At 45.5% G+C, this 26,788-nt stretch overlaps 1 protein-coding gene across 7 annotated transcripts in view; it reads right to left on the bottom strand.

Moving 5' to 3' along the window:
- CDK12 (cyclin dependent kinase 12) overlaps positions 1-26,788 on the bottom strand; it is a 105,399-nt gene that overhangs the window by 60,039 nt on the left and 18,572 nt on the right. The window contains exons 7-15 of one of the 7 annotated variants that reach the window (XR_003703383.2): positions 26,145-26,201; positions 23,737-23,838; positions 22,902-22,979; positions 21,322-21,438; positions 19,803-19,934; positions 18,549-18,763; positions 17,065-17,517; positions 5,952-6,057; positions 969-4,742 (exon numbers count right to left, since the gene is read on the bottom strand). Coding sequence is in view for 5 of the 7 variants with exons in the window: in XM_028702149.2 (XP_028557982.2) it covers positions 14,716-15,428; positions 17,065-17,517; positions 18,549-18,763; positions 19,803-19,934; positions 21,322-21,438; positions 22,902-22,979; positions 23,737-23,838; positions 26,145-26,201 (1,867 nt within the window). In the remaining 2 variants the exon portion in view is untranslated. Of the gene's footprint in view, positions 1-968; positions 6,058-12,542; positions 15,429-17,064; positions 17,518-18,548; positions 18,764-19,802; positions 19,935-21,321; positions 21,439-22,901; positions 22,980-23,736; positions 23,839-26,144; positions 26,202-26,788 lie in introns of those variants that run through there. The other 6 variants (XR_013390407.1, XM_028702154.2, XM_028702150.2 and 3 more) reach the window with 6 other exon arrangements.

Here is a 26,788-nt window from a genome sequence, read left to right as displayed (position 1 = left end):
TTGGAACCTTGTTTTTGTGTTGCATGTTGTATATGTGATTGTAAAACTTTAATCTGAAAAACCAAATAAATAAATTTACAGAGTTCTTAATCAATAGGGCCTTTTCTCACAGAGAAGTTCTTCCGACTCTTGGATCATTCTGATGGCCCATTTGAGCATGTTTTTCAGCTCCGTGACATTCCTTCCAGATATGAGGGAACAAATCTATACGGAAATCACAATGTGGTCACACCAGAGACACCGTTCCGAAGTCCCAATGATCCCTTAAAAGAGTGAATGGCTTTTAAAGCAGTATAGGTCTATGGCGGTGCAGATATAGCTCTATGGTACATGCCATTCCCAGATGCATCACTTATTTCGGTGGCACTGAGGAACCTGTGGCTCTGCAATGTTGTCAGACTCAAACTCCTATCAGTCCCAGCAAGCATGGCCAATGGACAAGGACGATGAGAGTTGTAGTTCAACAAATCCTGGGGCCTAGTCCTCCATTCTGGCCTTGCAGGGGGTTGGACTAAATGACCCTTGGGGTCTCTTCCAGCTCTACAATTCTACGATTCTATAACAAGAGGCTGAACCTAGGTAAGCTGGTTAGCTATTAGGTTTTGTGCATCTCAGGAGGTCATCTTTACAAATGGTTTATCAAGCAAAACATGATTAGGGGTTTTCTGTCAGTGGCACAAATCTGCTTTACATACATACGTACATAGCTCTCTCGCTGCTAACTGGTATGGCAATCCCAAGACAAAATTTATTTACCTAACAACTTCAGTACTGAGCCGCAAGACAAGCAGTTCTAACATGACTTTGGTTAATGTGGCAAACGGATTGTGGGTACACCCAGTTAATGGGGTCTAGCATAACAGGCACAGTGATAGAATTTTAAGGAAGCATCAAAGAGCTGGAATCCGAATTGAAGGCAAGGCATTCAATCAATGAACAAAACAGACCTCACAACTTTCATTAAAAAAAAAAAAAAATCCCCAGAAGCATGCCAAGCATGCCTCACCCTCAGTTGCCTGACAGTCTCATTGCTTTCTAACTTGACTCTCCCCAGCTTCCTTTCCACCCCGTATACCTGGTCCCCCTGATCACATAACTAGTGCCCCATCTCTTTCTTTTCCTTACAATACCATACCATACCATACCATACCATACCATACCATACCATACCATACCTCATCTTTTCAATGACGTATTTTTCTTAATCTTTATGCCCAACTTTACACTGAAGTACATTTCCTCACACCCATCCGTGGCTGCATTTCCTCACACCCATCCGTGGCTACCTATCATCTCTTCCCCTCCCATCTTGTTTATTTGTTTTAATATTGTACATCTCTGTTCTCTTTCTTCCATGGTGGAACTCAACGTGACAAGTTCCACTCTACGTGGAGTTTTCCACTCAACATGGAGTTTTGAGGAGGTCTCCTATCCAGACACTGGCCACAGCAAGTCCTGCTTAGCTGCACCACACCCTCAGACTATGCCCAGGGTCTTCCCCCACTGCTTACGTTACATTGTAAGCTCATTGGAGGCAGGGACTTGCCTGGATCAGTGTACATAGGAAACTCTGTAAAATGCTATGGACGGATGCTGCTCTATAAATAATCAGCTAATTTGCATATGAAACATATTGCTCTTCATACTTTTCAGAATGGAATGCAGGTTGCTTAATAGTTGACTTTATGTTTCCTTAATATAAAACCCAGGAAACAGGCAGGAGATTTTTCATGCCCCCTGCTACGTGGCAATAATTAGTTCAAGAACCAGCTTTGGATTTTATTGCGAGGATGCCTTCACCAGCAAGAAATGAGCACCTTTTGCTGCGCTGCGAACTCCGAGAACTCCTCTGTCTCAGCATAGCTGACTTCTGTGGCTTCAAAGGTCTTCCTTCAGCAAGCGATAAAAGGGAATGAAACCAAAACAGAGCTCTGATGGGGTTAACAGGCCATGATAACCCAAAAGAGGGAAGCCAGAGCAGTTCCCCCCCCCCCCATGAAGTGCTGGGAAGGTTTATTGGCATGTGCTGCCCTCTTGCGTCATTAAAGAAACTTTGCCGCTTTCATCAAGAGCAAAACCAGCCATCTGGCCAGCTTTGAAGGTCCGTATTTAACTGCACAACAGTTATTTATGCGGCACTTCTCTCTAATGCACTCATAATGCTCCTCGTGATATCTTGATGGTTCTTACAAACAACCTTGTAAGGTAGGCTGGACAGCCACATTTTTAAAAAAAAAACACGTTTTAAAGGATTTGCAGCCCGCTTTTCCATTACTAATGTTGAAAACAACTGTTGCTATTTTTAAAGAGATTGTTGAAAAAAAATGAACTAAAACATACAAAACAATTTTAACAACAAAGATTAAAATTAGTGGAGCAATAAGCAGAATCAAATAATTAAATAGGTATCTCTGGAGATGGTAATCCAGAGACTCAGCTCCCCTTATATAAAAGTCTCTTTCTCTGATCATCCGCTAACCTCAGAAGGTGGAGGCTCCTTGATCAGGCCTACCAATGAGCATCTAAAACATGTTTAGGAATCTGTGTTTCTCCAGTGCTCATTCAGTCCCAGCCAACATTGACCAATGGTCTAGGATGGGCAGGAGTCCAGCAGTGGAGGGAGGAGGCAAGTGGAGGGGGCAAGCTCCTAGTTTGGAGGGGCCTTGCCCTGCCCCAACCACCCTCCGGAGTTGCCCATGAGCAGGAAATATTTGCTCTTTTAAAGACTTCCATACAAATGACTCTTCAGCTTTCACTTCTAAATACATGGGGTGGTCATACTCAAAGAATGGCAACCTAAAGAGAGTTGGCACCGTGTCTGTTGGCAGTAACTAGCATATACACAGAACCAGGCCTGCAGATATCCTTGTGGTAAAACAAAAACAAAAACATGTATGTAATCTGGCGCTGAAAGTTTCCAGAGGCTTGGAAGATTCAGAACATTTTTATGTTCTGTGTGGTGGGACTTTATTATATTCATGTACCAACACAACTAACCTCCAGGACTCCTTGGTTCTTATCAATGTGGGAAATAGTGACTTCATAATGTTTCTACTAATGGGCATCTCCTCACACCTTCCAATTTTGTTGACAAATAAAGGGAATGCACATGAGGTTCGCCTGGTGCCTTCCTTATACACCTTCTGGTGCCAGGGGAAAACAAGGCCTTGGGCTGAGTGACATCCGATGCCTTTTTAAATGTGTTGTGGGACAGCGTACTATTGGTTTATTTCTGTTCTTATTTTTATTATGTATTTTGTGTTTTTTATATTGTATGTTGTGAACCTTCCTGAGATCTGAGGGGATAGGGTAGCATACAAATTTAATAAAGAATAACAATAATAATTTCTGATATTTTTACCTTTGTTGTTTTTGTTTTTATATGGATGGAATATAATCATACAGTTGTAGAGTTGAAAGCAACTACGAGGGTCATCTGGTCCTTTAAAAATAAATTTAAAAGAACTTTCCAGAACTCCGTTCTGGAACCTCTCAGGTGGGTGCCATTGCTATTATAAGACAACAAGGGAGGCGTTCATGGTGAGTTCTGGCACCTCTTTTTCTATAAACATAACACTTAACACCACCCCTCCAAATCCCAGAAGTTCTTAGAGAACCCATGATGGTTAAAACCAAGTTTTAATCTGCTTTCAGTCTGTAGTATAGACATAGCTTTCCATTACAAGGCTGCTTCTGCAGGTACTTGAAAACTGCAGTGTGTGCGTTCTGCTCTCACACATTCACAAAGGATTGCTATGGATGAGGCAGCCGTGGGGCCAATTGGGGTAGAAAACCTAAACCTTCCACTCCTCTACTTTGGTTATAGAGTGCCATCTGGTGGCTGTCTATCCTTCAATAATACCCATTAATGACTACGGCCCCATCTGCAACATACATTTAAATCATGAAGCTTAAAACAACTCATGGGTTGCCCCAAAGGATCCTGGGAACTGTTGTCTGTTAAAGGGACTGCTGAGAGTTCTTAGGAGACCCCTATTCCCCTCACAGAGCTTCAGTTCCAGACTTCCCTGTGACGATTGATAGACTGTTAAACCACTCTGAGAATTGTAGCTCTCTGAGGGGGATAGGGGTCTCCTCTCAGCAGCACCCTTAACAGATAGCAGTAACCCATAGTAGTGTCACTTTTGGGGTACAGTCTCAATCTACCTAGTAAGTTGGTGATGTCAAAAGCTCAGATGATAAGAGAGTGCAGCCTGGCAGGCTCCCCTCGAATTGTGCCCCCCCCCCCAGGGTGCATCTACTATGAAACTAATGAAGCTTTGGTTTCAAGGCCCCAAATCTCAGAGGGGCCCCAGAAGCAACGTCAGTCCACATTGCTTTAAAAATTTGGGCCTAGTAGACCCCATTTGAGTGTCACGAGTCAAATTGATTAATTCTTTGCTGTCTATATGTCAACAACTCCAAAACTTTGACAGTCGGTAGCCCAGATGTTGTAAAGGTGTGGTGATCTGTCGCGGAACAGCCCCCGCTGAAGAAGATAACAGTGGCTACACAGACACTGTTGCAAAGCGGCCCCCACAACAGTTCAAGTTTCAGGGCCCCCAAAACGTAGGTCCACCACTGCTGCCGCCAGCACCTGCCAATGCTGCCCATTTGGTTGAGCCAACACAAACCATCAACACAGTTCCTGGCTCTCCTTGTCCAATGCGTTGGACTGCCCCTTGTTATGGATGTATTCAACTTCAGCAGAAATGTCCCGCTCCTCTCCCAGGACTGGAAGTCTGGCAGGGAAAGATACGCTTGAAAATTCACCGGCCTGAGTCAACTCTGCCTCTTGGCCTCCTTCCCCTCCTGCTTCTGGTCTTCTCTCTGCCCCTGACTCTCCCTTCTCACTAAACCGTGTAACTTCTTCAGCTCCCAACACCTCCCCCCCCAAAAAAAAACACCTTCTCCCTCTAACTACTCATCGTTATCCCACCACCAATCCCCTGGCTCTGAGCCTTCTTTCCTTGGGGATTCCTCAGCTGGTGCCACCCATCCTCTGTGTCCAACCAGTCCATAGCTGTCAACCTTCCCTTTTTTTGCGGGAAATTCCCTTATTCCAGCACTGTTTCCCGCTGCTTCCCGCTGCTATCCCGGATTGTTAGATATCCCGTAGACTGTCCCCGGGACAGGTGAGGCTGCTGATCCCTTATTTTCGAGGCTGCTGATCCCTTATTTTCAAATCTGAAAGTTGACAGCTATGAAGCAGTCCATGACAGTGCCCTACAATGCTGGTCATGGCTTTTGCTTTCCTGGACGGAGACTAGAGAGGGGTGCGGGAGCCTGTGAAGAAACTGGCCTGTTTGCCATGATGTCTAAAGCTTTGCCTAGACATCAGCGACGCTTCTGAATACCAGTTGCTGGAAACCACAGTGGGGGAGAAGAGAGAGGGCTCTTGTGCTCACGTCCTGCTTGTGGTCTTCCTACAAGCATCTGGCTGGCAACTGTGAGAGGATGGTGCTGGACTAGATGGGCTTCATCCAGCAGGCCCGCCTTACATTTTTACATACGAAGGTCAAATTTACCTTTATCGCACCACCCAGTTGTGCCTCTGGTCACACCCAGCACTGGTATGTGGGGCCTGCAACACTGAAAAAGGGTGCCTCCCCTGCTTTGAAATATCTAGGGTGGGCATCTCTCATACTAAATTCCACCCTCTTCCTCTCTTTCACTTGCATTCTGCGACTTGGCTCACTTGCCTGAGTGGTGTGGAACTATTTGATCGGTGAGCAGTTCATAATCTGGACTGTGTTAGCTGAGCTGGGAAGGGATGAGCCTCTGTTTGGATGGCGACTTGACCAGATGGCCTTTCAGTGGCAGCAAGAAATCAGAAAAGTGGGCAAGGCCTAGCAAAGCAGGGACTCCATTTTCCAGAGCCGCTGCACTGCATCAAAGCACGAGGCCTTTTTGAAGTGTCTGTAAGGCAACGTGTCACATTCGTTACTTACAAAGCTTGGTTCTTTTCTCACTTGAGATCAGGGAGGAGCCTCCTCAATGAGCTGAGATCAGGCATACAAGGGCATGGTCATCTACACTGTTCCAGGGCATGGCCATCTGCAGTGAGAGAAAGCAAGAGTAGTTATATATAAGCTAGATGGAACCAAGGAGCTTAGGAGTTAAAAGCATGAGCTATGAACCAGAAGTTCCCAGTTGGGACTTTTCAGCTCAAATTTCACCAAAAACTCACTCTCCCTGCCTTCATTGAATCTCCACAACAACCCTGTGAGGTAGGTTAGTCCAAGAGGTAGCGACTGGCCCAAGGTCACCTAGGGAGCTTCATGGCTGTGTGGGGATTTGAATCTTGGTCTGCCAATGCTCCTAGTTCAATACTCTAACCACTACACCACAATGGTTTGATGCCATGGGCACCAAGGTCCACACCTGAGTCCCCAGGTGACATTTTCTGCTCTCGGCCTACATGTCCTAATCTATCAAGACACCTGGTAACCCTGTACAGGTGTAACAACTCTGACTTACCTTAGTTGCAGCGGGATTAGAGGGATTACTGAGAGCACTTAGCTGCTCTGAGCGCTTAAGAGCTATATACGTATTATGGGCTTTATGGAGCCATGATGGGCAAAATAGAATTTTTTAAAAGATAAAACAAGGAATATAAATTAGCATCACTTCCATTGCATTAGTTGTAGCTGCTTTAAAGCATTTGCAAGCTTTCAAAACTTGCAACAAGTCATCCTAAGCATTGTCAACAAATAACCGGGTATATTGGAGGATATTGTCAAGAGGCTGAAAAAATTCTGAATGAAATCCCTGCAAAGTCTGTGCCTAGAGAAATTTAGGATTATTAAATTACTACATCTCTATCCTGCCTTTCCCCCTAGGTGATCAAAGTAGCATAAATGTCCCCCCCAAAAAACCCCTTTATTTTAAATCCTCACAACATCAGTGAACACTATATGACAGGAACTGGCCCTAGATCACTGAGTGGGTTTCATGACAGAGGGTGGAGGGATCTGAACCAGTCTCCTCAGTCCAACACGCACCACCACACTGGTTCCCATGCCAGGGGTTGGTTCATTCTCACACCTACATTCATCACTTGAGGACTGCAAAATTGTTGGATGGTTCTCACATGCAAAGGAGCCGTCGGAGGCCTAAACAGCACAGGTGGAACTTTCTGATTGGCCAATAGAGGCAGTTCTCACATTCAGCCACCCTCAAGTGTACAGTCATCAAGTAATGCACATGCATTTGTGATCTAGCCCAGTGATTAGAACAGATTGGGCAAACTCGCTTAATACACTGACTGTTAACTGTGGAGGCAAAATCATTGTGTGTGTGTGTGTGTGTGGTGGTGGTGGCGGCTGATTATTAATATTATCAAAGGGCTGTGCAGGCTGAATTGTGCCACAAGGATGGCAATGGCAAGGGGAACAAATGAGAATAAGTGCAAAAGACTAGAACACACACCATGTGTCATTGGAGAGCAGAATTAAGAAGTACAGAAGAATGAACAAACCAGCCCCTCTGCATTTCTCCACAATGAAAGTCATGGTGTTAAGATCTGTGCCACATTTTCCACATGTGGCTTCTGCCCGCAGGACAGCTTGCAAAACTGAGTTCTCTTCTTGTTGGCGGTATATCTTTCATCTTTTCTATGGATTTCTATAAACCCAGCATATCATCTAGCTAAACAAAACCAGGAACAAGTTATTGTGAAGGAGTGGTTTACTTTTTAGATCTGAAAAGCGGATGAACCAGTATTCTAGGAGGGGTGGGAGACGATGCTTTGCTTTCAACCAGAGACAGGGAACCTGTTCCCCTCCAGATGTTCCTGGAGTCCCACTTCCTATCATCCATTGGCGATCCTGGCCAAGACTGATGGAGGTTGGAATCCAACAACATCTGGAGGCTCAGTTTCTTCATACCTGCTCCAAGCAGTGTTTAGGGAAGCTTTTAATGTTTGATGCATTACTGTATTTTAATATTTTGTTGGAAGCCGCCCAGAATGGCTGGGGAAGTATAAATAATAGGGTATAAATAATAAAATTATTATTATTATTTTCAAAACACCATAATTATGGAAACTGGTACTGTATATAAAAACCCCATTATTTTTTCATCCATATGTGGTTAGTTACCTTGGCATTGGAGCTGAATCTGAAAGTTGGGTTTTTAAATACACTTGGATGGAAGCAAGTGGATTTCCCTGTTGCCATTGGTTGGTGCTCTAATAATGTGCAAGGCATGCATTATGTCACCAGATGTCACTACAAGCAGAGAGTACAAGAGAGATGTCCATTTGGCCCTCAAAGCAGCTGCTTACTTCAGTCAGTATCTATATTATGGAGGGGCAAATCATTCCGGTTCTGTGGGAGGAGAATGAACATGTTTTACACATACAAGAAATCATGCAGGAGAGAGGCCAGAGAAGAAATATTGCATGATAGTGATCTCCTTGAGGGGGCGGGGGGAGGGCTGGGGACCTGCTCCAAGTGGTGGAAGAAACAATAATAATACAAATTTTGTCATGAATGATCAGAGAGACTTGTTCAGAACACGTACAGTCCTTGTTGTTGAGAAATCTGATTTCTGGTTGAGCCTCACTACAGCGAGACTCTTGCAACCCAGATAAGCTCATTTGATTAGATCCATGGAAGAAACAAGAAGATACATTCAGGATGAACACTCCATTACTCCAACACTCCATTACTCCAACTCCAGGAGGAGGGCACAGATTCTGCACCAACATTTCAGTGAGCAAAGGACATTATGTCAATTGCACGCATTTATAGTTACTTGGTTTCTTAAAAGTGGCCAGCAGTTGAGAATATATGCACACTGCTTTTTGCATTAAAATCAAGGAAAATTAATTCTGCAGACAGAAATAATGCAGAATCAAGAGTAGCAGCCCCAGCGTAAGGCTGCACCCAAAGTGCTGTGCCAGAGAACAGCAGCTTGGGAAGATGGCTGGGAGAAACTATGGGCAAGGCTCTTTTCATGGGAGCAGCCAAAGACATATGGTCATGCGCACAGAATTCAGCTTCCTGAGATTCTAGACTTTCATTTAAGAAAAAGGAGGAGGAGCATGGTTCTAGCCCTTGTGAATGCATATGGGAAGATCATATATATGCACTTGGTCTGATGCTGTTATATCCTGCCTTTAAAATTTAAATTCATTTAAATTTTAAATCAGTGGTAGATCAGCCCTCCTAATTTGGCTTGCTTTGCCATTTGGGCCAAGCCATGCCCATCTGACATCGGGCACAGGACACATAAAGCCAAGGCTGCAAGGGAATGTTCCTTTGCAGACATGACTTGAATTTGGCACTGTTTGAGTTTGGTGCCTTACCCTAACAGGCTGCTTTCAGCAGCAATCAGATACACTCAGGAGTTCCTGATCGCTCCCAGGTTTATCAGACCACCACTTCCAAAAGCAGGCCTTTTTTGAATAGAGACATGCAGAAGATTGCTCTGTTAATGCTTGGAGTCTGGCAACATTGGCTAACTATACATATACACATTTAAGATAGGGTGAACAATGAACACAGGAATTTGGGGGGGGGGGGCGGGAGTAGCTCTATGTATATGAGAGATAAAATTTAGGTATTAATTATGATCCTAACTTGTAAATCTATTTCCCTGTGCCATCTTTTTGTTAATGTTTAGAATTATTGTTTTTGAAGTATGCCACACACAATGCTTGGCAAAAATCTCAGAACCCACCGAAGTGGCTGAATGAGAAGCAGCAATGAGCCGAATGCCCTGTAGATCTCCTTGCGGTCCTCATAGCTAGCAAAACCAGAGTTCGATATTAGTAAATACTGCATAATAAATTACACCAAAGTTAGAATGTAGGCAGGTTTTTCTGGTGGGGACACACATTAATTTACTTTAAAAAAAAAATGCACTGTGTACATATGGCCTTGGCCAAGGGCTCACAAGGATCTTGGACAACAAAGAAAGCAGGCTTGTACATTCCTAGTAGAGCAGATAGGAGACACTTCCTGGTTACACCTGGATTATTTCTACTGGAATGGAAACTCGGTGCATCTTGCATCTTCTCCCCTGCTTCAATTTGCAGGCTACTCTGAGCTTACTAGTTGGAATTTGGTAGTCTGCTGAATATATTTCTAGCAATGCAGAAGAGATGTGAATATGTGATGGGTCACAGCTGTGTACAACTCAAGGAGAAAACAGCAGCTTATTGTGGGGAAGTAGATACAAGACAAGGGCTTTCAAACTGCGTCTTCAGGGACTTACTTTCACAGTTACACATATGTTCTCCTGCATGTTCCAGGGAAATGAGAGTTATGTTTTAGGGCACACACTTAGTTCATACGCATGCATGTGTGTGTAATAGTGTAATTTGTTTAACTATAAAGAGATGAGCCACAAATTTAGCTCTTAACTTCCTGGCTAAGTTCATGTGAGGCACCGAGCTAATCTTTTGGGTCTTGTCCTTGCCTTCCATGAACTGAGAATGCAACCCAATATTCTTCTAAACTTGTATGTTGCACAGAAAAAAGAAAAAAAATCAGAAGCAGAGGGCCAGCTATATTTCAGGGAAGCTTGGTTGCCACCAGTGAACTTCTCAGTGTGGCACCCCCATGAGCTTTCCAAGGAATTTGCTGAATTCCTTTTAAAAACTGCTGCCATCTCTGTACAGTACATTAAAGTTTTCTGCCCACAGACCCTGCATGACTTCATATGTCTATAAGGGCTAAAAATGTCTTTTGAAAAGGGGGGGGGGGCGGTCTGAAAGCTGGGATCTGTGTGAGTCATCTTTCTCTCCCCTCGCCCCCAGTTTGTGCAATTTTTTTGAAAATGAGCTCTAGTAATGTTCCATTAGGGTTTCCACTGCCCAGCTGCTGGCATTTCACAAGTAAAACTGTTGTGTTAATTAACCAGTAGGTGGAAGCTGAAAAAAACAGGTTTGATTAGGCTGTACCTGCTGATAGACAAGGTCCGCCCATGCTCTGTCAGGTCATACACATATTAGCTATTTCCTGTTTGTGCATGTGTCATCTGAATGCTTTCAACTGCTGCATCCAAGCCATACCAAGTTCTACCTGTGCTGTTTGTTGCATGCGTTAGGTCTTTCACAAATCATAACCCGGGGCAACAGGTTAGGGGTGAAGTTGTTCCATGTGACTGTCAGGTAAGAAATAGTGCATGCATAAACATGATTTTCTGAAGCAAGGATTTGCGCTACTCAAAGTATTTGCCATTTTGTTAAGCAACTAAAATTGGCTCAATACAGCATAGGTATACTCTTCCACATCTGATGATCAGACGTCTCCCCATGTTTATTTTTTTTTAGATTCTCCAAAGGAGGGTCCCAGAGTTTATCCAAGCGGGACTTTTTAGGATCCTGATCCTCATGTGTAGGACATATTTACTCCGCTTTCAATGCTCACCATCATCTCTCTTGCCTCCTAAGACGCTAAACTTGGGCACGACGACTCCTTAAGATGCACCTTTTCCACACAACACCCAAAGAGGATGCGTGACAATGAAGACTAGGATGCCACCATCTAGGCATAGGGCAGATGTCATGCAAAATAAGCTGTGGCCCAAGGGTAAACAATTCAGGTGCAAAGTTGTTCCATGTGACATTCTAACTGAGCAGCAGCAACTCAAGAAATGTCACCATGGGCCTTTAAAAAAATAATAACTCCATAATGTATGAAAGCTGGTAATGCAGCTGCTGGGGCCAAAATGAGGGGGAGGTTTATTATCAACTACCTCCTTTGCACCCCCTTCGTTCCCTTGAAACTCAAGGTGATACCTTAAAAGGACCCCTGACCATTAGGTCCAGTTGTGACCGACTCTGGGGTTGTGGCGCTCATCTCGCTTTATTGGCCGAGGGAGCCGGTGTACAGCTTCCAGGTCATGTGGCCAGCATGACAAAGCCGCTTCTGGCGAACTAGAGCAGTGCACGGAAACGCCGTTTACCTTCCCGCCAGAGCGGTACCGATTTATCTACTTGCACTTTGATGTGCTTTCGAACTGCTAGGTTGGCAGGAGCAGCGACCGAGCAATGGGAGCTCACCCCGCCGCGGGGATTTGAACCGCCGACCTTCTGATCAGCAAGTCCTAGGCTCTGTGGTTTAACCCACAGCGCCACCCGCTTTGGGTTTAAATACTCAAAAGTGATTGGCTTCTGTAAACTCCATACTTTCCTCAGCTGGGTAAATGTTACTCATTATGGCTGCTGAGACTCCACACTAGAAGGGAGGGGGGAGAAAATCTTCATACCAGAGTATACCTTCCTAAGTAGTTTTTCCTCTTAGGATCTGAGGCAGTAAAGGAAGCGTGTTAAGTCAGAATCTGCAAGACCCTGCATGAAAGGGGTGGTCAAATTCCTTCAGGTGAGCAGCTTTATGACAAGAGCAAAAAAAGAAAATTAATGGCCACATGGCTGAATGGCAGCAATGGTGTTTTCCCCTGGAGAGAGGGAGGGAGGTGGAGAGGACGGAGAAGAGGAGAGACATGTCTGAGAACTCCATGACAGCCTAAAAATGCCAAGGCCCAAAACATCAGGAAACTGAAGAAGGGAAAAGAAAAAAAGAGAAATGTTTAAATAAATGCCTGGGAGAAGTCTCTCCTTTTTATTTACCATATTCTGCATGTACAGTACTCTCTCTCTCTCTTTTCTTTGCATGTTAGGCATGAACTCATAACTGAATTAAAAAAACACACACATACAAAATTTACACTTGGAATTTTGCAAACTTACTACACTTTGCAGAATTGAAAGAAGCAGGTTGTGGGTTTTTTGTATGTTTGTCAATACAAGGTGGCACATATTATACTGAACAGTGCCTACCCCAACCTCCACAGAACTGTTTTCTAAAGGCCGTTTCAACTCCCTTGTACCACAGCAGGCTCTCCTGTCCATGTGTTTTAAGGCATTTTCCCCTGCCCTCAGCAGCAGTGTGCTACACAGAGGCAGCTTTTCTTTTGTATTATACGAAAGCAAGAAGATTCCGTTCTTCTTTTGTAAAGTAAAGACCAGAAGCTGGAGCTAAAACTCCCTCTGCCCCCTGCAATTTCTGACATGCTTCTCCCCTTTGAACACTGTCAAGTTTAAAAGGAGAATGATTCCCCCCCCCCCCCCGAGAAATTAGTCACCCTTCCAAGTTTCCACTTTTTTGGAAGAAAAAAAAACCCCGCAAAAAAAACAAAAAACAGGCTTGCTGTCCTTCACAGTAAAAATCTACGTCTTAGAAAATATTTGGGGGGGAAACAAATTAACCAGAGCAGGTGGAACTGCTAAAGCCGTTAAAAGTATATAAATATAAACTGATCCTCACTGCAGTATCAGTGAGGAAAGCTGCGGGTAGGCTGCTTTTTAACATTGACAACAACGAAATCGCACAAGAGACAGTAAACACTTGTTAACCATTCGGAAGATTGAAAACGCCGATCTTGCTTCTTCGGCTCCCGTCTGCCCTGACCGCTCTCAGCTTCAATCTTAAGCTCACTCCACCCCGAAGAACTTAAGCATTACAAAGCTTTTGGTTTTTATTTTATTTTCAGCCATTTACTTTGGCCTTAAGAACTTCAACAAAAAGACACTCACCATTCTTAAGAGAGAAAATTTTTTAAAAAAGGAAGAAGAAAACATCCAAAAGTCAACGGACTCGTGGACACTACAGAAATTCAGTTCGGCTAAAGGTCTGGAAGGTGAGTATGAGACAGCATGAGGCCTTTCACAGTAAAACAAGGGACAGCTAGCCAGGAGAAGAATGGTAGCATCCTGTCTTTTCATCATGGAAAGAAGATGTGGCTAAGAAGGGGGTGGGGAGAGAAAAATCCCGGATCTTACAGAACATAAACCGAATCCTCCCAATTCAGTATAAAAGGCATGTAGGCACCATCTGACAAATCTTGAAATTCAAGGAGGCAAAGGAAAACAAAACAACGCATTGCCTTTGCAATACTGAGGCTGGATCTTACACATACGGCGGAACGATGCGGCAGAATGAGTTTTACTACTGGGGGGAGGGTGGGAGAACTGTCCTTTTCTGAATGCTCCTCTTCCCCCCTTTTTAATATATATATATTATATATATATATTAAACCCATCATTTTGCCTCCTGGAAAACAACAAGGCTAGCACAATGGAGAGAGGGACTGGGCTACAATCTCACTCCCAGGTGTGCTAGGCTTTCTGTGTGCAGGGAGGCAAGTTGTAGTGTGTGTTCGTGCGCATGGATTCAAAAAAGGTAGGTTCTCCCACCTGCAATCTGGAGCAGTATGGCTCTTTCTGCCACCCATTCTGCTGCAGAGGAAACGATTCAGTTTTTCCAGACTCTCAGCGGGGCTCACTCTCACAAATAAATGGCTCAAGGCTAGCAAACACATTCGGTTCATGTTTCCAATTTATTATTATGACTTCTTTAAGGATTCCTTCCTTCTCCTGCAATCTTTGAGTGGGGAAACCCAAATCAGTAGGTCTTTGGGTATTGGAAGATGTAAAAAAAAAAAAAAGGAAGGGGGGGGGGGAAGGCCAAGGTCTTCATTCTAAAGTCCCACAGTGGAGTGGGGGAGAGAACAGCAGCAGCAGTCTGGTGAGCAGAAAGGGAGCAGGAGAGGAAAGTATCAACAATAAACCATTTCTGTGGTGGGCTGGAGGTGGGCAATGGTTTGCCCTGACAAACCAGCTGCTGGAAAGGTCAAGGGGGAAAAGGACGATAAAACACCACTGAAAAAAAAAGGTACCGATTCCCCCCTCTCCAGTCATTTTTAGTAAGGTAACCCTCTTCCTCGACCTCCTCTTGGAGGCAATCTACTCTGCCCGCGAAAGGCTTTTCCGTAAGCAGCGGATTGGACCGGGTTCCCCCACGTGTGACTTGTTCCTGTGTCACTAGAACTAGCGTTTGCCACTCCCACCTCACTGTAGTTGTGAATTTTGGCCTCTGGGTGCACCAGTGTGTTGTTGCTCCCCTCGGTGGCTTTGATGAAGGACTGGCCAACGGCAGAATGCATCCCTAAGGGGATCCGGGCGAAACGGAGATCCTGGTCCCCCGGGAACTGAACCGATCCTGCGCCCTGGTAGCTGCTTGACTCCCCGAGGTGACTTGCGGAGCCCAGAAATGTCCTACTTTTCCCCAAGGTCTGAGGCGACGTCTCCGCTGTTAAAGTCTGGCTGGAGTTCCGCTCGTCGACGTCGAAGCTGCTTCCCTCGGTCCCGTCAGTGCTGTAAGTCCTGGATGAGCTTTGCGATTGGGTATAATCCGAGGAAGGCCTCACGGCTTGGGGTTCGTGCTCTGGGTGGCTCGGCAGCCCTGCCTCTTGCTGGGATAAAAGGTGGAGGAGGGCGGCCGTCACGGCCGGGTTAAAGTCCTGAGCTGCGTTGGAGATGTTCTCCTCGGCCAGGTTGGGCGGCGGCGGCGGCAGCGGCGGAGGTCCTGGAGGCTCCGGGGGTCTCTTCTCTGGTGGGAGAATGTGAGGACAGGCTGTGGAATGGTTACTTCTTTTAAACACCGTCTTAAAAGTCACACGTGAACAAACATCAAAACATTTCAGGCACGGACTCATGGGGAGGGGGCGATAGCACATGCTCTGCGTACAAAAGACCCCAGGTGACCGCCCACTAGAAGGCTCTGAGATAGCAAGGCTGGACAGGCCTCTTCCCGAGATCTTTGAGAGCTGCAACTAATGGTAGGAGGTACAGAATTCTAAGCAGGGCAAGGTGTGTGTACTCTTGATGTTTTTAAAGGAAAAGAAACAAAAGCAAAACTTAATTAACCAAGGAAACCCACATTGTGTGACATGAATAGAAAATGGAAAAACGAATGGAAAATGGAAAAACAAAAAAAGGGTTATTCTATTTACTTCATATTACAGTCATACCTTGGGTTACAGACGGTCCAGGTTTCGTTTTTTTGGGTTACGGACCCGCTGAAACCCGGAAGTACCGGAACGGGTTACATCTGGGTTTCAGGGATCGCGCATGCGCAGAAGAACCAAATTGCAACCTATGCGTGTGCAGACGCGCCGCTGCAGGTTGCGAATGCTGCGGGTTGCAAACGTGCATCCCACACGGATCACGTTCGCAACCCGAGCGTCTGCTGTACTATGTTCATTTTACTATGGCTAGTCATGGGGAGCTGCAAAGCCCTAGGCAGAGCCCCAAAGTCCCAGCCGCAGGAAATAAGGCTGAGCCCCTCCTTTGGCATCTAAGAATTCAGCAGATATTGCCAACATGCTTTTGAGAGTATCTCTGCAAACAAAAGGAGTAGAAACGTGCTCCTTTAAAAAGCAAACGAAAGGAAGAAAACTTGTGCCTTCACCCAGGTGGGGTAAGATTTCCTCTTAACCTATTTCCCCAACAAAGAAGTTCAGCTCTTGTTTTTCTTCTAGCTTAGCCACAGACTCAAAAAGAATTTCTAGGAGTTTCCATCCTATTCTCAGGGTGCATTACGACATTTAAAGATGAAAGTTATGGTACGTTAAACATGCACGCAGTGTAGCAAGCAAAGAGGTATGAGAAACACTTGATCAAAACATTCAGGGTGGGGGGAAACCCACATGGCAGAAAGCCTCCCATGACTATCATTTCAGAATGCGGGGCGGGGGGGAGAACTGCTTATTTAAAATGCTTTCTTTGCACATGGAAAGACAGCACAGGCAGTACAAGTGCTCTAGCCCTGCCTTCTCATTGCCATGTCAGCTTCTTACATGTATGGAAGTTTAGGCCTGGAGAATATTTACGAAGTCAGCCCCCAAATTGCTTTCTAATGTGGTAGAATCCACATGAGATTGTCTGTCTGAATGTCGGAACCAGCCCTGTGTGACAGGTCTTACAGTGGCTGCCACTACTTAAATTCAGGTGGCAATTCTGATGAGCAAATGGCTTCCTACTCTTAAAGCAGACTGTATTATTGTTTGGCCTTAACGCAGGAGGGAGCAGCCTGACCAAGAACTTCTGACGGGGATTTTGCTGCCAGATTCCACACACACTCAAGAGACGACTACCAGGCTTGGTTAAAGAATATTCAAAGTGCTTTTTATTTACCGCTTGGAAAGCCCCCACATCCTTTCCCTCCTTATGTCCTAGGAGCAAGAGGGGGGGATGCTGCGATTATTTACCTGTAGTTTCCTCCTGAGGCAAAGTGGGGGTCTTCCGCGGCCCCCGCAGCTCACTGCTCTTCTCCCCATTGTTCTCCTCCGTGTTTCCTGCCGGCTCCTGGGTCTTGATGAGCTGGCTCAGCAAAACCGCCAGCATGCTCTGCATGTCTCCCTGAGTGTTCGCCACTTCCGGGGTGGCTTGCTCTTCTGACGGCTGGGCTGGAGGGGGCGGCTCCTCAACTGTTGCTTCCTCTTCGGACGCTTTCTGAGAGTCCTGCGGCTGCGTGGTGGCTTCATTGAGTGCAGTGATGGACTGGTTGAGGGCTTCCAGCTGTTGCTGCATCTCTGGGTTTGAGTGGATGTTGAGCAGCTGAGCCATCTGCGGGACGCTAAGGTCCGTCTGGCTCTGCAACAAGTTCAGCAAGACAGCCAGCTCGCTCTGATTCAGCTGCTGCGTGATGTCACCGAGGCCTGCTGCAAACGCCAAGGACAAAAACAAAACAAAACAGAGTGTTAGGAATGGAATAGCAGAAGGCAGTCCATTAGCAACCACCCATCCACATGCACAATCAGACACCTGTCTCCCTCCACCTTCTACAAGAGACTCACAACAACAACCAAAATCAGAGCTATTAAGGGCATGGAGAGTCCAAGGATGGAGACAGGGTAGGGAGCCATTCTCAGGATGAGTACCCCCTCATTTGACAGAGCAGGAAGTGCTCTGTGCCCTGCTGGTGGGTTTGACTATGCGGGGTGGGATAGCAGGTGTGGGCAGGAAGCCACAGGAGGTTTCAGTCTTGCTCCTGTATAGACACAGACCTAGTGCTACTCTGGAATCTTCTCTATTCAACCCAGCTGCTGCTGCTGCTGCTGCTGCTGATAATAATAATAATAATAATACCCTGCCACTTGACTGGGTTGCCCCAGTTTCACTTTCCTACTAGTCCATGCTATCTCCAGCTATCACCTGTTGGGTTTGTCATCTCAGATCTCTCAGACCAATTGACTCATTCTGTCCGAGAATCTGATAGGGTCACTCTGGTGAATGGCTTAAGTCAGGAGAGAGACACGTGGAGAGTGATCCTACTGACTCCCCTGGACCTCTCGGGACACTTCAATATCATCAACCATGATAGCCTTCTGGAAACACTCTCCAAGTTGGAAGTCCTGATTAATCAGTTGACAGCCCTTCTGCCAATGCATCTGTCTGCATCTTTGCTTGCTACCCCAGCTTCCTGCTACATGGGTCCTGCACCAAACTTATGGCTTTCCCAAGTGCAAGACATAACAGCTGTATTCCCCTTGTCACTTTTTTGGGGGGCGGGGGAAGGGGCTGGAGATCTGGCTTCAGAATATCACCTTTTACATTAGAGCTCAACCCAGTTGCCTCTGTCTAAAGGAGCAAAAGCAACCGGCAGCCAGCTGGATGGCAAAAAGGAACCAAGGGTAGTAAGCCCAGCCTAGCTAACTAAAGCTATAGCTGTTACCCCAGGCTATACACTGACCAAATGAGTCTACAGCGCAAGGTTGTGTTTTGATCGGAGCAGGCTGTGGCTGTACAGGACTGCTGTGGTTCTTGATAGCATCTGCGCTTATTACGGAGGCTGTCTCCTTTCGGGAAACCTTGGCCGAGGGGGGCTCCTCTACCACGATCCCACTCTGCCGTTGCCGCCGCCGCTTCTTGCTCCACAATTCGTGGCAGTCTTGCCAGTGAGGAAGGCTGCAGAAAGACAGCAAATGGACCTTTGTTGAGAAGGGAGCAATGAAGTTGTGGCAGAAGCCTGGAAGACATATTCTGACACTGGGTGACCGCCCCTGCCTGTCTGCTGCCACACCGGTCCCAAATGCTCAGCACAAAGATTCCCTCTTCTTTCCCAAGCTTTTAGCACATTATGGAGAACTGGGTGTGCTTTTACTATCTCAGGTATTAGACCAACCCTGCCCATCCTGAGTTATTTGGCATGAATGGAGAACTTAAGAGAAAGGGCAGGTCAGTCTCCTACTACCTGACTGGCCTTACAAAAGGAGCTAGATTTGCACAACGTTTGCCCAAAATCTCAGTATGGCACAACCCTTCCAGGAGTCCTCTGTGTGTGGCAAAGGGCTCAGGGGACGCAAAGGATTGGCTCAGGTCAGAAACACAGGTAAGCTAAGCCAAATTTATGGAACTCTTACAGATAACCTTTTCATGAAGACTTAAGAGATGTACTTTGAGTTGTGCTGCAGAGTCAATTTTGGGGCTGCAGATATGCTTGGGTGTGTGGAGGCTGAAGTCTTCCTGCTGCCTCTGAATATGAATGAGGCAGGCAAAGACAGGGAGCAAAAAAATCCTTTCCTAGATCCTCTTGCCTTACAAGGTGGGGTTGGGGTGTCAGGTAAGCAGGTGATATCCTTTCTCATTGCACACAGAAGGAGCATACACTGAGGCTGAAACACATAGCAGAAGCCATTTAATTCCCCTGAGGTTAAACGGGCTCACAAACCAGGGCTGAGGTTACCTTTCCACTGCAACATGTCACCACAATATGCAGCTTCTGCTGCGATGGTTAAGTGGGCACCTGTTGGTGAACGCTCCCTCCCTGCCAGTAGCGTTCTGTGCTCTGAACTGCGCAGATCGCTCTGTGTGTATCTGTGGGTTAGCTAGCCCCGCCTTGCTACGAATCCAAGCACTCCACTCTCAATGCACCTTTAAAAGGCTAGGACATATTTCAGTCCCCACCCTGCAGGCTCACTTTCCCAAGGAACAGTGAGGTGCTTACTCTGGAGGGTCCATCTTGCTGACATCAACATCCTTCAGGAAGTCACTTTGCAAGGCTTGCTCTGCTGTGCATCGTTTACTGGGGTCCAGCGTGAGCATATGGTCCAATAGGTCAAGAGCAGCAGAAGGGATGCTGGGAGAAGAGAGAGAAAATGAAGAAAACAACAACAACCCACAAACGGTCCCCATTATGACAATAACAAGCGCTGCTCTTCTGCACACATATTATCTCTTAATTCCCTGTCCCCAAATACCTGGGTGATATTCATTACTGGTCCTACTCAGAATAAATCCACTGACGTTAGGAGACATGATTAACTTAGGTTCATTCATTTCAACCAGTTTCCTCGGAGTAGGACTTAGTTGAATCCATACCCCTGCCCTTTAAAGGCAGGCCAATATTATTACTCCTAGGACTGAGCTAGTGGCTTGCGCAACACAACTCAAGTGCATTACAGTGGGACCATAGTACTCAAATGGCTTGGCTCCCAAACAAATTGGCTCCCGAACGCCACAAACCCAGAAATAAGTGTTCTGGTTTGCGAACTTTTTTGGGAGCCAAACGTCCAACGCTGTTTCTGCTTGAGTGCAAAAAGCTTCTGCAGCCAATCGGAAGCCGCGCCTTGGTTTTCAAACAGTTTCAGGAGTCGAATGCACTCCTGGAACAGATTTAAGTTTGAGAACTGAGGTACCACTGTATTCTTCTAGCTAAACTGAAATTTGATGATGAATCCATTCTGAGTTGGGAGACAATGACCTGCACACAGTTTCTAGATAGTAAGTCACTTTGAAACTACAGTGGTACCTTGGGTTACAAATGCTTCGGGTTACAAACACTTTGGGTTACAAAGTCCGCTAACCCGGTAGTAGTACCTCGGGTTGAGAACTTTGCCCCAGGATGAGAATGGAAATTGCGTGGCGGCGGCACAGCGGCAGCAGGAGATTCCATTAACAAAAGCGTGCCTCAGGTTAAGAACGGATTCGGGTTAAGAACGGACCTCTGGAACGAATTAAGTTCATAACCCAAGGTACCACTGTACTGATTAGGATATTTGCACCTCACCTACTCTTCCCAAAGCTTAGATGGGAGCACTAGCCTGGCAGCTTCCTGCAATGTAGCTTAGGGTGAGAAACTCTGTTTTGGCCACGGTTACTACAGCGAGCTTCACGGCTCAGCAAGGATATGAACATGGATGTCTCACATTCAGAACGGACTCTCTCATTGGGGTACCGCACTGGCTATACTCTATAACTCTATATTTCAGCACCAGCTCATTTTGGGCTGATCTCTTGCAGCAAATATCACAAGCATCTCGTTCCATTTCTATCGTGGATTGTTCTCCAGCAGCATATCATTTTTCTGGTGCCTCTCCATGTCTCTCAATCCCCACCCTTATTGCTAACACACACACACACACAAAATGTTGGGGTGTGGGGAGTTATACACAAATTCAGTGCTTTCTGGAGATATCACAGACATAAGGATTCGCAGGCACACAACACCGTTACCCGGGACGTACAAGGAAAACTCCTCCCGTAGTCGCCTTCGGTATTGCTTCTTAGGTTTCATGGTGTTGAAATAAGGTAGCTTGATGACGTCTGGCCAGACAGCCGGACAGGGGCTCCCGCAAAGGCGGCTGCAGGAGATTTGGAAAAGGGAGAGCATGAACACAACTATGTATTGCCTTTCTATATTGCCACGTTGCCCAGTATTTGTGGTTTACACAAGTTAAAAGGACCATAAAATGTGAAGTGAAACATCCATCAAAATGAAACCGCTCAAACAGAAGCCATTTAGTTCTCCAGCCTGGAAGACATGGATGGCTTAAGCCTCTTCTGATTTTTCCTCTCATCTAGTGAAGTCAAATGGCTTCAAAGCTATTTCTGCACCTGCCTGCATGCAGCCTCCCACTCCCCTCGCTACTCCTCACCCTACACTGCAGGTAGATGAGACAGGGCCTCCCGTCAAGGATGGACAGGAATAAAAATGTGAAACCGGACCTCCTGTGAAGGTCCATTTTCTGCAGGGAATGGAGGGGATCCTCGAACAGACAGTTCCCTGCCAGCACAGGATCCTATCCGAGGATCCCCTGCTGCCTACAGGAGAATAGGCCACAAAACAGACACAACACACAGAAGATCCAAAGGAAACAGATTTCTATAACGCTTCCCAGGGCTTGTTTACATGCAAGGTCAGGTTAATTGCTCAGAAGTGCCCATTTTCCTAACTTTTAAAGGACCCCCATGATTACTGCTGTCCTTTTAGGAAGGCTCTTCCTCATAGTAAAAAGGTAAAGGAACCCCTGACCATTAGGTCCAGTTGTGGCCAACTCTGGGGTTGCGGCGCTCATCTCGCTTTACTGGCCGAGGAGCCGGCGTACAGCTTCCAGGTCATGTGGCCAGCATGACTAAGCCGCTTCTGGCGAACCAGAACAGCGCACAGAAACGCCGTTTACCTTCCCGCCGGAGCAGTACCTATTTATCTACTTGCACTTTGACATGCTTTCGAACTGCTAGGTGGGCAGGAGCAGGGACTGAGCAACGGGAGCTCACTCCGTCGTGAGGATTCGAACCGCCAACGATCAGCAAGCCCTAGGGCTTGTGGTTTAGACCACAGTGCCACCCACGTCCCTCATAGTAGAGTTTAGAAATAATTATATCTTAAGACAGGGTGCCTTGGAAGGTAAAAGCAAGTTTAGGTATGGACCAGAGTTTTTTAAAAAAGGTGAAACATTAGGCTAAGGGCATTATATGCTCTGAGCTGCCCTAAATTTCTATGATGGAGGCTGCTGGTATTCTTGCCTCCCTTTAATCTGGTGCCAATTAGGTGAGGCACTCAAATGAAGTCAAGGGATAATTTCTCTCTCTCACTGAGATCCTGATTGCAAAGATTGCTTCTGTTTGTGTCTACATGGTTCTGACACTTAGCTGCCAACAACCGCTTTCAGTCTGTACAAAAAAACTACCTGTGGGAGGCCCTGTTACCTGCACATAAGGTGACTGCTAAAATTTCGGGACAAAATGACTGCTGGCATCGCCAAGATAGCACACACAGCTCTCTTTGCATACGCTCCTGCTGATGACACACAGAATGACTTACCTGATTAATTCCAGCTGGGACAACTCAAGATTGGCTTGAAAAATAGGCTTCTTTGTAAATAGTTCCCCAAGGATACAGCTGGGAGAGGAAAAGGAACAAAGAAAGGTTGAAATGAACAGCAGAAACTGAAGGAAGCATTTGAATGGGGTGTTGGGTGACTCTCCTTGGTTGCTTACATTTGGTAGAAACCCAGAACAGAGAGGGAGGTGCCCAATCAAATTTGAACGTTAAGAAAAGTCTAATTCCATTAACCTCTATGATCAACATTTCCCACTTGTACTGGGAAGATGTGTGACACATTCACCTTTACCAAGCAAAAAGACTGCTATAAAACAAATCCAGAAAGCCTGATCAGTGTTGTGATAGCCTCTGTGCCAATTAGGTGTCCAATTTTTTCTACTTTGGATTGGGATGGATGCTGGAACTCATAGAACACAGAATCTTCTATTCCTCAGCAGCTCCAAGGCTCATGGAACACTGAGCAGACTCTTTCTGCAATAAAGGGGCCAGGCTACCAAATTTTAAAAAGAAACAATGGGATGCATCACATAATAAAAATAACAATCCATGGGCACTCTCTCACACACACTGTCATGGTTCACCATTATGATGCAAATGACAGAACCTGGCCTATAGCTTGATTTTCTAAACTACATCAAATGCGGGCACCGCCAGAGTTTTCACAGTATGCCTAAATGTTTAGAAAGTGTTTTTAGTACACACAGACACAGACACACACACACACACACTCGTACAAGCCACTGAAAAAGCACAACACAGGGATGCATTCAGCAAGAACTGTAAACTCATATCAGAAACTAGAAAGATGACTTACCCGCAGCTCCAGACATCAATGGCCGGAGTGTAACGTTCCTCGCCTAGCAGCAACTCAGGTGGTCGATACCATAACGTAATGACTTTATTGGTGTATGGACGGCTAAATGAGGGGGAAAAAGAGATGTTTCAGGTTGAGAGATTTCTGTAAGGAATCAGAACATACATACAGAAGTGAGAATGGTGCAGCCAAACTGTGTTTGGGACCAAGGCTGAAGCTTCAATCCCAGCTGGCTTGGATTCAAATGGTTGAAACAAAAGGAACTGTGTAGGAATCGTTTTCCATAGTCACAACCCATATTTTGTGTGTGTGTGTGTGTGTGTTAAAGGGCTTTAGATAGGCCAAGGAAGGTTTCTCTCACAGCCACACCTGCTCTTAATCCTGACAATGGGAAAAGGGGCTTTTAACGTTTCGTCCAGATGTGTGTCGCAGGTGCTTTTACAAATCATGCTTGTAAAATGTCATCAGATCTCTAATGCTGCTTGAAAAAAATGCTTTATAGGTTAATAGGGCATGCAACCTGATGCATAAAAGCTTGAGTGACGTTTACACAATGAAACATGCAACTCAAAGAATGCCGCAACAGGAGCCAGTGGCCTCCCATCTAAGGGGTTAATCAGATGCCCATCTGCTTGATTCTAGGCCATTTGTTGGAGTGGAAATGGACTTACACAATCTTTAAAAAGGTGCATGTTATTGGATAATACTATTTTTAGTCCCAGAGTAGGACAGCTTCCAGGCTTTGCTTCCTCGTGGTGGTGGCAGGTAATGACTATTCCCAAACGGGCAGGCTGGGGACTTGGCTTCTCTAAGAGAAACATTCTGATTGTGGCAATTTTAAAAGGGAGCATTTCAATGTGCATAATGCTGGAAGAACATTACTTCCTACTACTGAATGGAAGTATTTCAAAATACTGTAAAAGCAACCAGCATTAGAAACATATTCATTTCATCTGTTATCACTTCCAAATTATCCCCCCCCCCCCCAATCTCCTGATCCAGAACTAAAAACAATTTGCCTCAAGCTATTTTGAAATAATACAGATATTCACCCTGTGGATCAAACTACCTACCCACCCTCCCCAAGCTATTGGTAGGATGAATTATCCCCAGAATACTTGTGGTGTATGGAGAGAGCTTAATATACTGAAAGTCAAGCTTATATAAGACCTATATCAAGGATTCAAATTATTGTTTTTATTGCTGACTGTTTATATGGCACTTTCAATTGTGCCAAGCTACTTGCGATCATTACTTCATTCACCCTCAAGCGCCATTTGGCAGCACAGAATTTGAACCAAAATGAATTAGGGTGTGGCTCACAAAGGCATCTTTACTCTGCCAGAGACTGAGCTCAGGAGCATCTGAAGCAGAAATAGAAGTGCCTCTGATCACTTTTGGAAACACTCTTCCTTCACCACCACTAGCCTCCACACATTGAGGGATCAGGGAAGAAAGGGTTGCGTTCAACTAGCTTTTGCTCAGCAAACCCACTGAAATGGGATGCGGCTGGCGCTGTGGTCTAAAGCATGTGCCTAGGGCTTGCCGATCAAAAGGTCGGTGGTTTGAATCCCCACGACGGGGTGAGCTCCCGTTGCTTTCTCCCAGCTCCTGCCAACCTAGCAGTTCAAAAGCATGTCAAAGTGCAAGTAGATAAATAGGTACCGCTCCGGTGGGAAGGTAAACGGTGTTTCTGTGCGCTGCTCTGGTTTCACCAGAAGCGGCTTAGTCATGCTGGCCACATGACCCGGAAAAACTGTCTGCGGACAAACGTCATCTCTCTTGGCCAGTAAAGTGAGATGAGCGCCGCAAACCCCAGAGTCGTTTGCGACTGGACTTAAATGTCAGGGGTCCTTTACCTTTAACCTACTCCCAGTCACCAATTTCAATGGGTCTACTCTGAGTAAAGGTTAGTTGATCACAACGCAGAGCTTCCAAGGTCAGAGAAAGATAGGTTTGAGCCACCTCTTTGGTTTAAAATAAAAGCACCAGTCTTCACTTCATCAACAGGGACCGAAGGCTCAGAATCATTTGCTTGAGGGCTTCCAATGAGTTCAAGACCGAGGTGGGATTTGAACCCAAGACATTACTCAGATGTTCACCCAAGCAGGACTATCTCTTGAATAAGTCTCACTGAGACAGATGAGAGACATGCAAGATTAACATTTATGCAGGAGACCGTCCTGGCACTCAGCTATACAGCTGCAACTGAAACATTTTAAGTGTGTTGTAAAGTGAAATGTACAATGTGACACTAGATGGCAGTGGTGGGCTATGGCAAATTCAATATATTTTTCAAAACATTTTTTAAAAAAGCATTTTCACAGTGGTTTTTTTTATATGTGTGTGTAGATTCCATCCTGGTGTAGCTAAATCCACACCTATCCTTTGCTCAGCAGACACCTTACCTTTCTTCTGAACTGTAGAGCCGGGCAAGCCCAAAGTCAGCCAGCTTGATCTGCCCACTGCAACAAGAAGGCGGAAGTAGACTTTTATTAACAATGGCTTATACAAAAGCATGAAGAGGAAACAGAAAATGAACAGGAATTACTAAAATTAACAGAAGCTTCAGTCATTTGCACTTAAAAAGCTCACATATTTACAAGAAACGTCTGCAATGCTCTTTTTTAAAAAAAGTTTAACAATGGCTTCTTCCCTTATTTAAAATTTAAAGGGCAGAACTGAAGAATACAGCCAATTTGAACTATCTGGTAGATTCCCATTTCTTCTTTCTGTGGAACAGTTCAAGCCTTAAAAGACATGTGCTACAGCCCAGTTCCTAATGACTTATAATTCTATTTATTTGTTTTTATAAAGCAATGGTATGAGGCACCAGAAATGCAACGCCCAATTTAAAACGGCACAATAAAAAAAAAGATTTAAGAACAAATGGTTTTTTTTGGGGGGGGGGAATTAAACAGAGTGGAATTAATCAAATTTAAATTAGTCAAAACGCTACATAGAAGTAAAATAAGTTTTAAAGGCCTCCTCAGGGAGTGCATTTCAAAGTTGGGGTGCCACCACAGAAAAGGCTCTGTTTTGCTTGGTGGTG

The sequence above is a fragment of the Podarcis muralis genome, chromosome 13 (genome assembly GCF_964188315.1).
Source record: "Podarcis muralis chromosome 13, rPodMur119.hap1.1, whole genome shotgun sequence".
Taxonomy (NCBI): Eukaryota; Metazoa; Chordata; class Lepidosauria; order Squamata; family Lacertidae; genus Podarcis; species Podarcis muralis.
This window is presented reverse-complemented; position numbering and strand designations above follow the sequence as displayed.